General features: G+C 40.3%; 1 protein-coding gene across 3 annotated transcripts in view; it reads right to left on the reverse strand.

Moving 5' to 3' along the window:
• phf19 (PHD finger protein 19) overlaps positions 1–16292 on the reverse strand; it is a 29183-nt gene that overhangs the window by 11844 nt on the left and 1047 nt on the right. For 2 of the 3 annotated variants that reach the window (XM_058390231.1, XM_058390229.1), the window contains exons 2-11: positions 10298–10501; positions 8881–8962; positions 8464–8559; positions 7206–7300; positions 5768–5916; positions 5309–5404; positions 4518–4586; positions 2656–2833; positions 2370–2437; positions 2000–2149 (exon numbers count right to left, since the gene is read on the reverse strand). In XM_058390231.1, the coding sequence (XP_058246214.1) occupies positions 2000–2149; positions 2370–2437; positions 2656–2833; positions 4518–4586; positions 5309–5404; positions 5768–5916; positions 7206–7300; positions 8464–8559; positions 8881–8962; positions 10298–10477 (1163 nt within the window). In that variant the 5' untranslated portion in view covers positions 10478–10501. The remainder of the gene's footprint in view (positions 1–1999; positions 2150–2369; positions 2438–2655; positions 2834–4517; positions 4587–5308; positions 5405–5767; positions 5917–7205; positions 7301–8463; positions 8560–8880; positions 8963–10297; positions 10502–16292) is intronic. The other variant, XM_058390230.1, reaches the window with a different exon arrangement.

A 16292-nucleotide genomic window follows, 5' to 3' on the forward strand; every position in this document is an offset into this window, starting at 1 on the left:
AGACGTTCTCTCATGTCTGTCTCATCCTTTATTTTCCGAGTGGCACAGTTGTGTTGTGTAGCTGTGTTTGATTAAACAACTAGCCTTACACTTACCATTGTCTGGACCGCTTATCTCATCTATTCTCGGGTCACCGGGAGCCTGTGCCTATCTCGGGCATCATTGGGCATCAAGGTATAGCCTTACACTTCCATTGGGCATTTCAAGCAATATTTCTATTCAGTTTCAGGGCATTGTCTAAACGATAATAATAATAAAAAAAGTGACATGTATGGCACAAAACTTGTAAATGTGTGTGGCTGTACAATGTACCAGGCTGGATGAAGTACATCAAAAAACACCTGCTACAGCCGATGCAGCCCATCACATTGCAAGCTTATTTATGAGTAATTTACGACCTGTTTTAACTGCTGAAGTTAACCGACATCACCACAGAAACTTGATCTCTTGATTCTGAGTCATTTTGGTCATCTGAGTCTGCAGGACTGACACTAATTCAGGCTCATGGTTCATGCATCAGTCCTGATGCATCGTGGATTTTGCAGACAGACACATATGGCAGGTTCACAAATGCTCCAGTTTTCTTTGAGGACATGTTTATAACCTTCAGTGTCCATGCTTTGTAACAGAATACTAACCAGGTTTTCTTACAAGACAAACAGAGCAGAGGATTTTGTGGTTTCTTTAATAAAAAAAAACAATGTAAACACTGGCAAATTGCTGCTGTATAAACACTTCGGGATGCTGCGTTATCGGAAAATAATCCATTTCTTTGAGCAAAGAGAAAAGAACCGCAAACCAGCGGGCGGTCACACACATCCTCGCCAGTGGATTATGTTCTCATAATCCTTGTGCTTACTTTTTCCTAATAGCCAAGAACTGGACAGGGCAATAAATCTGATTTATAATTATGGACTCATCTAAATATATCAGACGTCAAAATGATTGTCCGTGTTAAATCCTCTATAGATGTATTGCATAGAAATGAGTCTGAAAAGCTTTTACACGTGCATTGCGCTAGCTAAAATCACCCAACCGAACCCCATTCCAAATGAAAATAATAAGGGAGGCATTTAGGCAAATGAGAGATTTCTTTTCTAACAAAGCACAAGCATCTAGCTGAGAAGGAAAATCGTGAGTTTTTTTTCCAGTGAAGTGGTTTGTCGGCTAGGAGATGAACATCAACCAGCAGGGGATACCTGCCGTAATTACCTTCCCGCATGGCACTTTAATCCCAATCAACACTTCAAAGCCATGCTAATAACTAAAACAATTTTCATATATTCGCAATCGGGATGAGAACGATGAGCTTCATGTAGGTGTTTGGGTAAACACATGCAGCGTCATTTCAATTAGAAAGCGCTGCAGTCTGCAATATTGCACACAGGTGCGTGTTTACGAGAGACGAGGTTAATACTCCAGACATAAAGCCATTACATTTCAGTAGCTGAAGCAAGCTGTGGCGAAAATGCAAAATAAGGTAAATACGGAGTTTCTCTTCTGCGCCACAAGAAGTGCTTTTACTCACACGTAGTGCAAAGACAATAAACTGTTGACTTTATGGATCGTCTGTGTGAAGGAGACAAAGACAAAACTAACCAAAAAATAAATAAATAAATGAAAACAATACAGGGAGAAAATCCGAAGTGTCGCGCATGTTTGTGAGAGGAACACTTCATGTCCATGAAAAGCACTACTCAAGCACTATATCAAGTGCACTCTGTTAGGAAATGGTGTGTACTGAAGAATTCTAGCGTGCAGCAAGGGAAATGCGGGGTTTCTCACAATACGACGATATGTCACGGTGAATAGCACCACGCTATTTTTATATATGTATATAATATATATATAGATTGAAGTGTTTTTATACAAACTGATTACAATAAATTTTTTATACTTATAAATATAAGCAAACCTATATATTGTGGAAAATACTGTATTGCAAAGATTGTAAAGTCTTATCATACTTTTTGCCATATTGCCTAGCCCTACAACTCACCCGTTACGCATCACTCCTTTCTTGCAGCCTCTGCGTCCTTCACTTTTCGGTGTCTTCTCGGGAAAGAGCTTGGATGGGGGGTTCGGGGGGACTCTCGTCCTTAGTCGAAAGATACATTTCCTCTTCTTGATCTCCTTCCCGCAGAGAAACCTAAACAAATGATTCGGTGTTGCGTGTGAATTCGAATATATACAGTGTGATAATACGAGTGTATTAATATAATCCTATGATTCTGGCTTGCACACAGCAGAGAGAGAACATTTTTGGACCCATCAGCCGTGAGATTTAATCAGGGCTATGATATATATATATATATATAGTTCTAAAAACTGTCAGATAATTAGACGCAATAGGTTTCCTTATGTCTTACTTGCTTTTGTAGTTGTTAAGAGCATCGAGGATGAGCTGGCCTCTCTCTGATGGAGGAGTGTTCGCAAGCTGGTGGAACAGGTACAAGAGTAAAAAGTGAGAAGCGGACCTTCCTCACTGGTGCTACACGAAACATTTTCTTCGCATTGCACCTTGAGCTGTCACTTTTAAATACAGAGTGGCAAAGTTAACGCTGATCTATTGTCAGGTTATGGAACACAACAAAGCAGTTTGTCGTTACACAAAGACCCTGCCTGCAAACACATGCCAAAACGACAACCAATTACACGGTCAGTCAGGAAGAGTTTTGCATCTGTTATGAAAGCGCTCTCTGGCTGTGTGACCTTGCCCAGCTGGAAATGGTCCCAGTTGTTGCTGATGAAGCTGAGGATCTCCTCCAGTTCAAAGTACTTTTTCTTACTCTGTACTCCCAGGTTGTACAGGGCCAGATGGACCACATCCACCCTGATAAAAGAAAAAATGACAAACACATTAAAATATATGGGAGGCTGTGAGCAGAAGTTTAGCCACCCTTTTACAGTAGATAAAGGAAAACTCCACCCTGAAAGACATGAATATGTTTATACAGAAATCGTTTCAAGGTGTTTAGAGACTGTGGTGCTAATTTGTTCGTTTGTGCTGTCTCGTGGTCATTATTTCATTTCATTTCATTTCATTGTCTGTTGCGCTTATCTGATCTATCCTCGGGTCACGGGGAGCCTGTGCCTATCTCGGGCGTCATCGGGCATCAAGGCAGGATACAACCTGGACGGAGTGCCAACCCATCACAGGGCACACACACACACTCATTCACTCACACAATCACACACTACGGGCAATTTAGAGACTCCAATCAGCCTAGAAGCACGTCTTTGGACTGTGGGAAGAAACCCGAGCACCTGGAGGAAACTCACCAAGCACGGGGAGAACATGCAAACTCCACACACACAGCGAGCGGGAGCGAGACTCGAACCCAGGACGCTGTTTAGGTAGAAATGAAGTGCCGGCAAATCGCACTGCAGCAATATGAGCAGAGCGATTTGTTTGTGAAAGTTATCTTAGATTGTGTTAATTATAAAGACTGCATGTCATTCAGGGTGGACTTTTCCTTTAAGTCTTCAAATTTTCTGGACAGAGTAAATCTGCATAGCCGTTGCATGCTGGAAAGAATCCAAAAACTGTCTGGCCAAGAGATTAAAGCCCATTTAAACCTTAGATTTTCTTGTCAGGAAGAAATTTAAATTATGGGCATTATGGGCTTTAAAGGCCAAAAAAAACAGCACTGAGGCCAAGTAAATGATCTGATAAGGATTTCTAAATATATCTCCTGCTCTCATTTATCTCAGTTCTTAAAAGGGCATTATATTAGGTATTATTAATTAGGTAATGAAAGAAGAAAATATGTGTAGTATATGACTTGCATTACGGAGCCTGTAATGTAATGGCCTGAGTGATTTGCTCCTTGAATCAGATGACCTTCATCTAACTAGAAAAATGATCAAGATGCAAGTGGCATTCTGGGATTTGGAAAACAAAACACAGAGGTTTTAAATCACTCATTAACTAGTCTCAGATACAGACAGGTGACAAATATAAAGGTTATGTAGTGGGTGCATTTTGTGATTGTGCTGGCATGGTCTGGCTCCACTTGTCAAATTAGAGAGAAGCGTCATGGCTAATCAATACAAAGTCCTTCTGACTGATCATCTTTATGATGAAACCCATGATGAAACATTTATATGAGGGTTCAGAAGGAATTAATGAGGATGAAAATGATTTAAATCAGATAGTATGGCCTTTACAGTGGTCAGATCTCAAATAGTCGAATGCCCATGTGAGATATGGGGTTCGGAATGATCGGTTTAGCAGCACTGTGTTATCAGATATTAAAACTGAGGGACTATCTTGTGGAATGATGGTGTTCATCGTCCTGGTACACTTCCAGAGACAATGCACAACTGACACCAAGCCATACTGATGCAACTCTGGTGGCTTACAAACAACCCGTCTGTACACATCCCAGACAGATAAAGCGGCTCTTGGAGTCGTCATCAGTATTTATAGTATTGTCTACAGCAGTCGATGTATTCTATACTTGTGACATGAACGTGGGAGCATTCAGTGGTGAAGGAAGAGGAACGGCATTTACCAGCGCAGAGCCAGGCGTTTGATGTACTCCACTCCCTTATTGCACACGGCACAAATGAACAAGTAAAACCTGTGAAAAGAAAAGAAAAAAGCAGCGGAAATGGACAGGGAGTACTTTATAAATGGCCAGCCTCTGAAAGGAGATGAATGGTGTTTTATACACAAGACAGCAATTTTAACACAATGATCTCCAACTATCCCCTAATGCATGCCATTTCCTTTGTGTGCTACCGCAGTGAACATACTGTTATAGATCACTTATCACAGGATGCTGTCCAAAAAACATTTCATTATCTCAGGTCCTTTTTAAAAACAATGGATCTAGCCATTTCTATAAACTAAGTACATTTTAAAACGTCCGTATTAAGGGCTAGATTGGTTCTACATGTGGATGTGGGGCAAGATAATAACTATAAGAGCATCCCTTGGATTTTAGCCCTGTCTAAACTGGTGATGTCAGTAATTGTACTGTGCAGGCATTTTGAAAAGATTATTCTGTATTCTACCGTCTATAAAATGACCAACGTATGTAAATACATAACTAAAGCCACCGGTAAATCTTGTTGGAAAAGATCTTCTGTGCTTTTTCTTATAGACTACCATCAAAGACACTCCAGGATGCTGTCTTTTACTTTATATTTATAATTCATAAAGGGACTGTATATCCTGTGCAAATCATACATCAATACAATACAATCAGATATTTCACTGACCACAGCGGTCTTGCTCTACTGTGCTACCGGTCATCTTTCTGAAAAACAGAAGAAATGATCATGTGACATAGATACGCACCTATCTCCGAACATCATGGATTCCTGCAGGCACTGTGTGCATGCTTCGTGAAACCATTGCTCGCAGCGGAAACACTGCAACATTTTCAGGTACCATCTACGAGGAGATGGAAAGAAAAGATAATGGGACCTAATGCGCCGTGTTCTTATCAGACAGACAACTAATCAGACAGAGAAAATCTAATAAGTCAATTACGAGCTACTCGACTACAAGCTGAGCCAACTCAAACAGTGTGGAATGTGCAGGATGAGCTAATACACTCCATGTAGTGTAGGGGAATCAGAAGCAAGTATACAGGAGGGAGCATAATGATCCACTGCACTGTTCAAGGTCGGAGAGGAAGTGAAAAAATGGGAGACAAAACCACACAGAGAGGGAGAGAGAGAGAGAGAGAGAGAGAGAGAGAGAGAATGAATGAAAGCAGGAGAAGTTGAGCAGAGGTAGAAAACGCATCCTCACTCTCCGGGGCCTCCACAGTAGCAGTAGCACTGCTGGTGGTTGGTGCGGTGCAGAGAGTCCCACTCTAACTCCTCGGCATTGTAGGTGAGCACTTGCTTCATGGCCTGCAGTGCTTTGGCAATCGGGCCCTTCTTTAGTGCGCCCCCTTTCTGCCAGAAATAAAAACACAGGCACAAGCGAGTTAGAACAGACCTGAATTATGTTCACTACTCCAGCAAACCAGATCTGTAATGCATGTGCAATTACCATCGTTTTACTCAAAAAAAAATTCTGGATATCGAATAAAATAAAAATGTATACTGTGCCTCAGAGGTCCAAGCCTCCTGGTTCGATCCTGAGTTTTGATTTGTCTGCGTCAGTGTGGGATTCTTCCCACCTCCCAAAAAACAGTAAGTGAAACGGCTATGCTAGATACAAATTAGTGTTGGTGCCCTGAGATAGACATGCATTGCATCCAGCGTGCGTCATTCCTGCAATAAGATCTTTCCGCATTACACAAGGCTCTGGATTCACTGTAACCCTGACCAGGATGAAGCAGTCCCTATAAATGAATGAGCTGAATGTATTTTTGTAAAGCACTTCTTCAAAAGCTACATATGTGTAAATGAAGCTCTATATTTTGCACTTAATATAATTACTGGGTGCCCATGTATAAATACACGAAAAAAATGACGCGGTCAGAAATTTAAGGCAGCTTAAATGTGCAAACGAGCATAAATCAGATAATTACAGTAAGCAGGTAAGGGTTCGAAACACTACTCATGCAATAGCAGGTGACTGAGTGGAAAAGGCTCTTGGGCAGAAATTACGTGAGGGTTGAGAATCATGGGAGTTTGTAGCATGCAACCTTGGGAGTTCTAGACACAGATGCGTCGCAAACTGACAGGGTCTACGGAGGACTGTGTCTTTCATACGAGTAAAATCTCTCTCCTATTCTCCATTCTTGTCACCTCTTCACCATTTGGTTTAATGATATGTGTTTGCTTTAGCCTACAGGTGCAAACACAGGGCAATGTCTATGCAAATTGATCTCTCATAATGTTGTATCTTGTATCTCTTTTGGGAATACCTGAGCAACTCCTATCATACACATCCTAGATATTTCCCCCATAAATCAACCCTTCACTAAATTACCTTTTCTATAGGGTGAATTTTATTTGTGTTCAGTCTGACTACTTGCTTTATCCGAGCTTTGTGCCGGTGTAGGGTCAAAAAACGTAAATGCTACAGTAGACGTTGGCACCTCTGAGAATTGCCCCTTTGTTTCCTATATGTGTTTTTCTTGTCTGTGGTAATCACCCGTACCCTACAGATGCGGTCAGTAGAGAGCATGTGTTTAACTCTGTTACTATAAGGTTATGAGGTTGTTATAAGACATGGATCGATCGTAAGGAAAGCAACAAAACATGAGACTGAAAGACACGAGGCACACACTCACTCTCACTGCTAATGCAAAAATGCACTTTCTGCAGAACCAAGGCGAGAGGTCAGCTGAGCTCTCCACTTGCGGCATGTGGCACAGCTGGTGGTAGCCTGTCAGAAGAGGATGAGGGGGGGAAGAAAGAAAAACAGACAAGACAGTTGAGGGCATATGACAGGCTGCTGGTCTCAGAGGCACTTCGGCGCTGTAAATATAAAGAGTCTGAACTAATCCCTATGCAGAGAGAGTGCAGGGAGAGCCAACTCCCTTGTGAGCAATTACACGCAGCACAGTCTTCCCCTCTGCCTCATCACCCAGCCTCAAAATACTCCTCTGTTTGCTTTGAAGACTGCATGGATTTTTACCCAGACTGATGATGCCACAGCTCTGTCCCAGTTTACTGGTTGTTTTCCTACATCTTTGAAACTACAGAGGTTAAAAGTGAACGCTGCGCTTTGTGCTGTTGCATGACATTCTAATAACTTGTCAACAGTTCCCCTGATCTTTCATTCAGAAATAGCCGGCACTGGCTAGCAAGATCTGTTGTCGATTTGCTCGCTAGCTAGTTTTATATCTCTTGTGTCATTTAGCCAGCTTTATTCGGGAACTCGGTCTAGGCTTTCACATCTATTCGTCTGCTTGCTGAGCAAAATAGACACTTAGTTTGATTTACTTTTACACTGTGCATAATTAAACAGGCCAGAAAGGGGAAAAAACCCGGCAAAAATCACCCAAGCATGGCGAGCACAGTAGGGTTGTGGATTTAATCTTGCATTTATCTTCTCTTTTTGTATGTTTGTCTATGTCTATGGCTCCTGTCCTCTGTTCTGGCTCAGTTTGGGAGTCAGGTGTCAGTTTAGCAGCTCAGAGACGATTCAGTGACGCGAGTCGATTCAGAGTCAAATAGCTCTCTTAGCGCTTTGTACTTGGAAGTAGACCGAGACTGCCTTGCAAAGATCCTTTCGTTCACACACACCAGGGTTTGATTCAAACCACCAAAATCTCTACAGCACCCTAACGAATACCGGCTAGCTTTGTTTTTTTGGCATACGTTATCCAGTTTTTTTTTTTTTTCTTTTCTTTAAACTTCTGCATATTCCCCTATTACACTGTACTGTCATGTCACATGTGCATTCACCCCTGACATATACCGCTGCATCTGCCTGGCTGATATTTGCATAGATGAAATTCTGTTCCACAAACTAACCTCATGCAAATGTGGGCTGAAAAAAAAAAACAACGACTCTCCGCTTTTCGGTGCTGAGAAGTGACTCACCGATTCCACATTTTCCGCAGATAAGGATTTTATTCTCAGACACCATCGTCATCTCGGAGCACACTGAGCATTTGGGCTCTTCTCCCGGAATGCCAGCTGAGTTTCACACACGAAAGAAAAAATTAAAAAAAATAATAAAACAGTCCAGCATAATTGCACATTCACATTATGTACATCACAGTCGGTGCACACACACACACACCCCCACACACACAACGTAACAATAATTTACTTGCACTCTTAGATCATCCAGGTTACATTTACCCACTGAAACTCACAAAACACTAATTAGTGCGAGTGCCCTGAATCACATTAAAGTGACAGAAATCTACATGCTTCTTCACAGCTCCATGGAAACAGGCTACATGACTACAGCAGCAGTGTGTTGGTGGAGATGAAATCACGGACGCTGCTTACCGTGTTGTATGTCTTTCCAAAGCACCCAGAACTTGGAGTTGTCTTCAAACGTGACGAAGCAGCTCTGCTTTGAAGAGCTAATCTACACACACACACACACACACACACACACACCATGTAATGACTCGCATTTAACTGCTAAACATACATTTCTCTATGCAACGTCATAGGTGTGGCACACGATCCTGAGACGAGGTCCAGGCAGATTCTGTTAACTGACCATTCAAGCACTCTTCAGATCTAGATCTACATGAGCCTCTGAGTATTACTGGACATTTTTAGAGCCAAGTGAAAAGGGCAGCACAATTATACTTAACTAATAATCATGAACACTTAACCCAGACAAGCCATAGCATTTCCAGGTAACAGAAACAGCCATCTTTCTCCCATTTGAAATAAATAAGCCTACATTTTAGCCAAAGCAAGGAAATGCTTCTTGATTCACAATTTTAAGCCACAGTGCTGTTGTATGGCAGACAGAGATTGCATATAATCGTTGACTCGGTGAAGATATCCATTAGGAAATGTTTATTTTGCCTTTTTGTGAGGAGTCTCCAGAGTCAGTGGTAAAGCTATTTCTTTAAACGCAAGAGAGCGATAACGGGAACGATCTTCGCAGTTCACTGGTATTCCACAAAGAGGAATAATTCATCATTAATAAATAAAATAATGTTAGCTTTGGCAAACAGCCAGGGTTATATGTGTAACAGAAATTCTTATTTGGGTTTTGGCTGGAACATACGAACACCCCGTCGTTGATTCTTTTCCTGTGACAGCATTTCCCGTTGTGATTTATCCTACAGATATAAATAAATGCAATGTGCTGCGTATTGGAATAGTCTTTATGTGGGAAGCAGAGACGTGAAAATATTCCGAGTGCACTCAGGACAAACCTTCACTCATCTTAAAGCACAGAAACTACTACTACGAGTACTAATAATAATAATAACGATGATGATGACCGAGAATGATTAAAACTTATCGATTTACGTCTACAGATACAAAGAGTAAGGAACGGACACGCAGACTAGAAGATGGATGGGAAGCTTGCGAGTCAATTAAACAAAAACCCTAATCTCAGCCAATTAGCCAACTTTAGATAAGCTCACCAATATCACAGGCAATTATGTTTAATTAATTAAGAAATCCGTACTCGGTAATTAAAATATTAATTACTCGTGAAGCCTTACACACAGGTCGGTCTGTAGCATAATTATCCTTTCTACTAGCGGCAAGGATTTATGTTGTGATGGTGAAGACTGTTTCGCTTCCCTTTATATGAAAAAGGTTCGACTGGATGAGAGATGTCTTTAACATGATAAATACATTCAGACTGCAAGACTGAGACAGAGCATACCGAAACACACACTGCTGCATGCATGGCTATGCTCCAGTGCTTCCAGTCACACTGACTCACCCTTTGGATCTTGCCCAAGTAATACAGGCCATCAGACCAGCGGCAGAGTACGTACTGGCCCACAATCAGCTCGCTCTCCAGGTCAATGCAGTTTTTGTCGTGCTTGGGCAGCAGCCGCTTGGCCTCCAGGTCCTCCTCACCTACAGCCAGGTAGCCATCCCGGCACGCTCCCTCCAACATCCTTAACACGCTCGTTTAGATTTCCTGTAAAGAAACAGGAAGGATATAATCAGTGAAATATAAAAAAAAAAGGTCACGTGTGCTGAGGTCATTTCCTGTTAAATTAGACCACAGAGAAGGTAATAAATGCTCAGACACCTCCAGATTTCACATTACAGTACTAGCTTTTGACACATTCTGAGGTTTCTGTAGTGTCATGCTTCTCCGAGTGCGTAAATGAATGAGGTGTGAGTGAATTCGGGGCATACGATCTTATCTTCATCTTAAGAATCATGGACATGTTCATTTGGACTCGATGGAAATCCTTGCATTGTTAAGATGGGGTCGGAGTTTTTCCCCCATATATTAGGACACGTAGTGTAGCGCTTCTCAAATCCGGGCAGCTATCAATGCAATGAAAGAAAGTGGAGAACCTAGAATCGGTCAACATCCAACCAATCAGGATGAAGCTCGCTTGTACGTACAGAAAGCTCAGCTACTACTACTCTAGCATTCAGCCTGCATGTCTGTAATCTTTGGTGAAGCTGTATTGGTTTGAATTACAGCGTTAATCGACTTGACATACATGCGTGAAACAAACATGAATATCAGGCACGTTATCTTGCTCTAATTTCATATGCATTCGGGGTGCGAGGCATGAAACTGATCTTATCGAATCGAAACTGAGCCCAAGATTTTGGTGAGATACGAGCAGGTGCTGGATGAACAGCAGGATGCTTTCGCTTGTTGCCAGACTATGACTGTGTGCCCCGGCAGCAGCATCTGTACAAGCAGGTGTTATATGCGTGTTATTACAGCTTGCATAGCGATTCTATAGCATTGCGCTAACTTACGTTAAAGCAGGGCTGGACGACAAAACTTCTGCCAGAGTTTTTATGTAAATGTGTTCAGTTTAGGACAATCGGGGACAAACCCATAATACAACAAGAAGGCTGCGCTACTGTGACAGTATTATACAAGACAATCAAGCATGATATTGGAAACCACGGGACAGTTTTAGTTTAGTTAACATGGAATTAAATTTCAAAATACTCTGGTATTTTGTATCATTAAATATCCGTAGCGTGAGATACAAGACGCTCACGTTGTTTTTATTGATCTATGTATTCTGCATGGACCCTATGGCTGTTAGAGTACTGTTAAACACAATTAACAGGACAATCGTTGAGCGTTGAATTAGAACCGCTTATTCTGATCCCTATAAAAGTGTTGAAAAGTGGTGTGTGTGTGTGTGAGCCAGAGGGAGCAGACAGAAGAAAGATATGGGTGGATGGTTTAAACATGAATGGATTAGCCCAACTTGTCTTAACTCTGTGCTCTGAAAATCGCAAACACATACAGTGCTGTGCAAAAGTTTTGGCGCCCCACAAAAAATTACACATTATTAGAGATTTGATGATTTCTACATAAATAAGTGCGTAAAATAGCCTTTTAGGTATTACAGTAAGAATAAATAAATAATAACCTTACAGAAAATGTTTGCATGCTAGAAAAAAAGAAATGTATTATTTAATACACCACTTGTCAGGCAAAAAACAAACAACGAGTTTACAGAATAACGTTTTTTTAAGCAAAAGGCTGTCACAACAAATATCTACTTTACATTTTCTACTCATATAAAAATGTCATTTTCGATGGCATCTTAAACGTGTCTAAGACTCCGGCAAGTGAGAAAAAAAAAAAATCTCACAGCAGTATGTGAGGTGCGAAAAGCTGGAAAATGGACTGAATGGACTTGCGTTCATGTTTAGCTCTCACTAAAACAAGGTTCCTCTGCTGGTGAATGAGACTTATTCACCTGGAAACACAGACAATCACTGTGTGCACAAGCATTCTGATTAGGTCTATACAGAGGGGGACAAAAGCGACACTGCAGAGAGGAACATGCATTGAAGAGCACTTTGTCATATGATATTTTGATCGGTTCGGCAATCCCTAGATTCAAGGGGAGATAAAGGTTCAGTAGTAGTTTTTTATTCCATAAGAAAAAAATGGACACGTAGCAATACCTAGCAAAAGTGTATAACTCATTATATAATTATACATAATATTTGAACATGTGACCAGTGGCAGGTAATTGGTTGTAGAAAGTTAGTCCTTTTTTGTATAATAAAATAAATAAATAATAATAAATAATAAAAAAAAATAATAAATTTTATTTTATTATTAAAAATGCATAAATTAAAATATATATATTATATTAATTAAATTAAAAAAATATAGATAGATAGATAGATAGATAGATAGATAGATAGATAGATAGATAGATAGATAGATAGATAGATAGATAGAGAGTGGCATTTTTGCATTTTTTAAATAAAAAAAAGTGACATTTAAATACTATTTTTTATATAGTATAACAATATTAAATTAAAGGATTTTTAATATAAAATTAAATACATTAATTAAAAATATATATTAATAAAACAATTACTTAAGTAATTTCAATAGTTTTATATATATAGTGGTATTTGTTAAATCTAAAATAAAAATGTGATTTAAATACTAATATTTTTGTTTGTTTTTGTTTTAATAATAACAATATTAAATTATATGGAATTAAAAATACATTAATTAAATGTATATTAATTAAATAACTACTTAGGTAATTTTAATAGTTAATAATAATTTATTTAAATGTGACATTTAAATACTATTTCTTTTTTAATTTTTTTTTTTTTTTTTTTTTTTAATGCAACACATGCTGGCAGGTTGTGCGATAAATAAACCTACATTTATTTACACACATCATATATTTTAGAAACGACTTCCAGGATAACAATAAATGTTTGTCATATCATCCATCCCTAAATAAAACGTGTTGAGCCATACTGTTAAAGGAAAATCATCAACGACAGGGTTGTCTGTTTCAGCCTGACGTTAAGCAGAGTTATCTTCAGCTGTCATCACCCCCAAATGTGATCATGTTCCAATAACAGCACATCCCAAAACCTTTTACTCCTCAAACAACTTAGATCCGGTTGTAGGAACTTAGCCAGCAACATCATCCCTGAGGAATGACCTTCCCTATGCAATACATAACCCGTACTAAGAACAAAGGGTTAGAACAACACTTTATGTTTATATTAAATCCACTTTCTGCCTACACGGGATGGTCGTGCCATACTCACAGACATCTGTTATTTGGGCATTAAAGTTTCTTCCACGTGGATTACTGACCATCGTTTTAGTCCGACTCTTAATTCTGGCTGATCCTGGTCGCGCAGACGCAGACACAGGAGAACTTCACACCTCCTGTGCACACTGACTCACTGTTGATGATCCCTGGACAAGCTGACTCGACTGACTGTAAAGCTGGTCATAAGCTTACCACCCTTTCACGATCCCTAGAAAACGCTTTAGTTAGACTTTCAGCACGATCTCTGCTGGACTGTGCCACACTTGAGACACCTCCAGTGATGTAGCAGCTGAAGTCATTTCAGGGATCAGGACCAACCAAAGAGTCACAGTCGGAGCATAACTATAAAGTCTCCCTTAGTATGTTCCTTTAGCTGCAATTAGTGAGATAAGTAAATCGACTCTTCAATAGGATCCTAACAGCAGAATATACTCATCTGATTCATTCCAGTCATTTCAGTCATTTTCATATTGTCTACATTCATGACATTTTGACTTGCCATATATTTTGCATCATACTGCATACCTTTATATCTCTTTCTTACCATTACTGAAATTGCATGTTCTACATGGGTGTTTCTTTCTTCTCATACAATGCAAGTCAAACCTTTACCCTTAAATATTAGACAAATTATTAACATTTATCTTGGTGATGCATCATCATCATGAAACCATCCTTTATTCAGCCCTGTTTGACAATTATTATTACTAAATATAATCATCCTATTTAATATTTTAAATCCATAGTAACAATTTACCCACTGTGCGTACCCTACACATACCTACCCTATGCTGTTATGATGCATGTTTAATACATGTACACCGATCAGGCATAACATTATGAGCAGTGACAGGTAAAGTGAATAACACTGATGATCTCGTCATCATGGCACCTGTTAGTGGGTCTGATATATTAGGCAGCAAGTGAACATTTTGTCCTCAAAGTTGATGTGTTAGAAGCAGGAAAAAATGGACAAGTGTAAGGATTTGACATTTGAGTTTGACAAGGGACAAATTGTGAAAAAAGTATCCAAATCAAAAGTATCCTCTAAATCCTTTAAGTCCTGTAAGTCGTGAGGTGGGGCCTCCATGGGAAACCTTGGGTTCTGCCATCCATGTGGATGTCACTTTGACACGTCCCACCTACTTAAGCATTGCTACAGACCCTGTACACCGTCATGGAAATGGTATTCCCTGCCTCTTTCAGCAGGATAATGCGCCGTGCCACAAAGCAAAAATGGTTCAGGAATGGTTTGATGATCACAACAATGAAATTCCCAAGATCTTAATCCAATCGAGTTGGGATGTGCTGGACAAACAAGTCCGATCCATGGAGGCCCCACCTCGCAACTTACAGGACTTAAAGCATCTGCTGCTAACATCTTGGTGCCACTTACCACAGCACACCTTCAGGGATCTAGTGGAGTCCATGCCTCGACAGGTCAGGGCTGTTTTGACAACAAAAGGCGGACCAACACAATATTAGTCAGGTAGTCAAAATGTTAATGTCTGATCGGTATATAACCCCCCCTCAGTTACAGAAGAACTGAGATATCTGTTCAGATGACTTCCCCATGTCGGAAAGCTTGACGCAGGCACTAATGACGCTTATATAAACACAAAGTATTTCACTGCATCAACACATACACACATGTGGAGCATCCACTATACCAGTCGCTGTGAATGACCTGTTACTACAGAAGCGGTAACGTCATTAGAACGAGCACGTCAATGCAAACCTGTCACTTGAAGTCGAGACTTCGACAGCGCAGTACTGCCGATACGAAAAGCCTGTAGCCTGAAGTTAAGAAAGTGAGTTGGAGTTTAAAGGGTTAAAAGTGAGAGTACTGCCGTTCCGTTGACAACGGCGATAGATTTTCACCAGCTACTCCTTTCTACAACAATCAGCTTGAGCAGCATGCACAAGAATCATGATTTCCATCTGAAGTGATTGATTCTGAGACCTCCTGTTAAACCGGCAACATCTCCCGTCTATTTCCTTTCCAGAGCCGAGCAGGAAAAGGAAGACGAAACAGCGTGGTAAAGAGAACGCCCCTAACGCACACACACATGCAGCAAACCACATTTTTGCCCTGTTCCATACACTTTGCACATAAGAAGAAAGAAAAAAAAAAACAGACAGAAAGTACCACGCTGTGTTTCAGGGACAGTTTGATGACTCAAACACAACCAGCAGTGAGTGAGACAGAGAGCAGCATGGTTTCAATAAGGAAGTCAGCTACAGACCTGCTGAATTGGGGCCCTTCTTTTTTTTTTTGTCACAGCGACATGGAAAGCCAAGGGTCGTCTAACACGGCCCTAGCAAAACGGATCAAACCTTAAAAAAAAACAAAAAACCAAAACGTTTAACGTATGAAAGAACGAAACCTTGGATGCAGTTCACCGACTCTCAGCTTGACGTGATGTTGCTCCTTCACCTGGGTTTATGTCCATTATTTTCAATGGGAAGAAAAGGTAAAGACTTTCCCCCCTGAATCTCTCGAATTTATTAGCTTTTCTTATTTAAAATAAATAAATAAATCATCGTGTACGTCAAGATATATACGTTTCTGACTTAGTATCCAGATCGAGGGCGGTGTTGATCTATCCAGGAGTGATGCTGGATATCATCCTGGATGCACACACACTCATACACCTTCATAGAGAAGGTCTACTG

The sequence above is a fragment of the Hemibagrus wyckioides genome, linkage group LG05 (assembly GCF_019097595.1).
Source record: "Hemibagrus wyckioides isolate EC202008001 linkage group LG05, SWU_Hwy_1.0, whole genome shotgun sequence".
NCBI classification, from domain to species: domain Eukaryota; kingdom Metazoa; phylum Chordata; class Actinopteri; order Siluriformes; family Bagridae; genus Hemibagrus; species Hemibagrus wyckioides.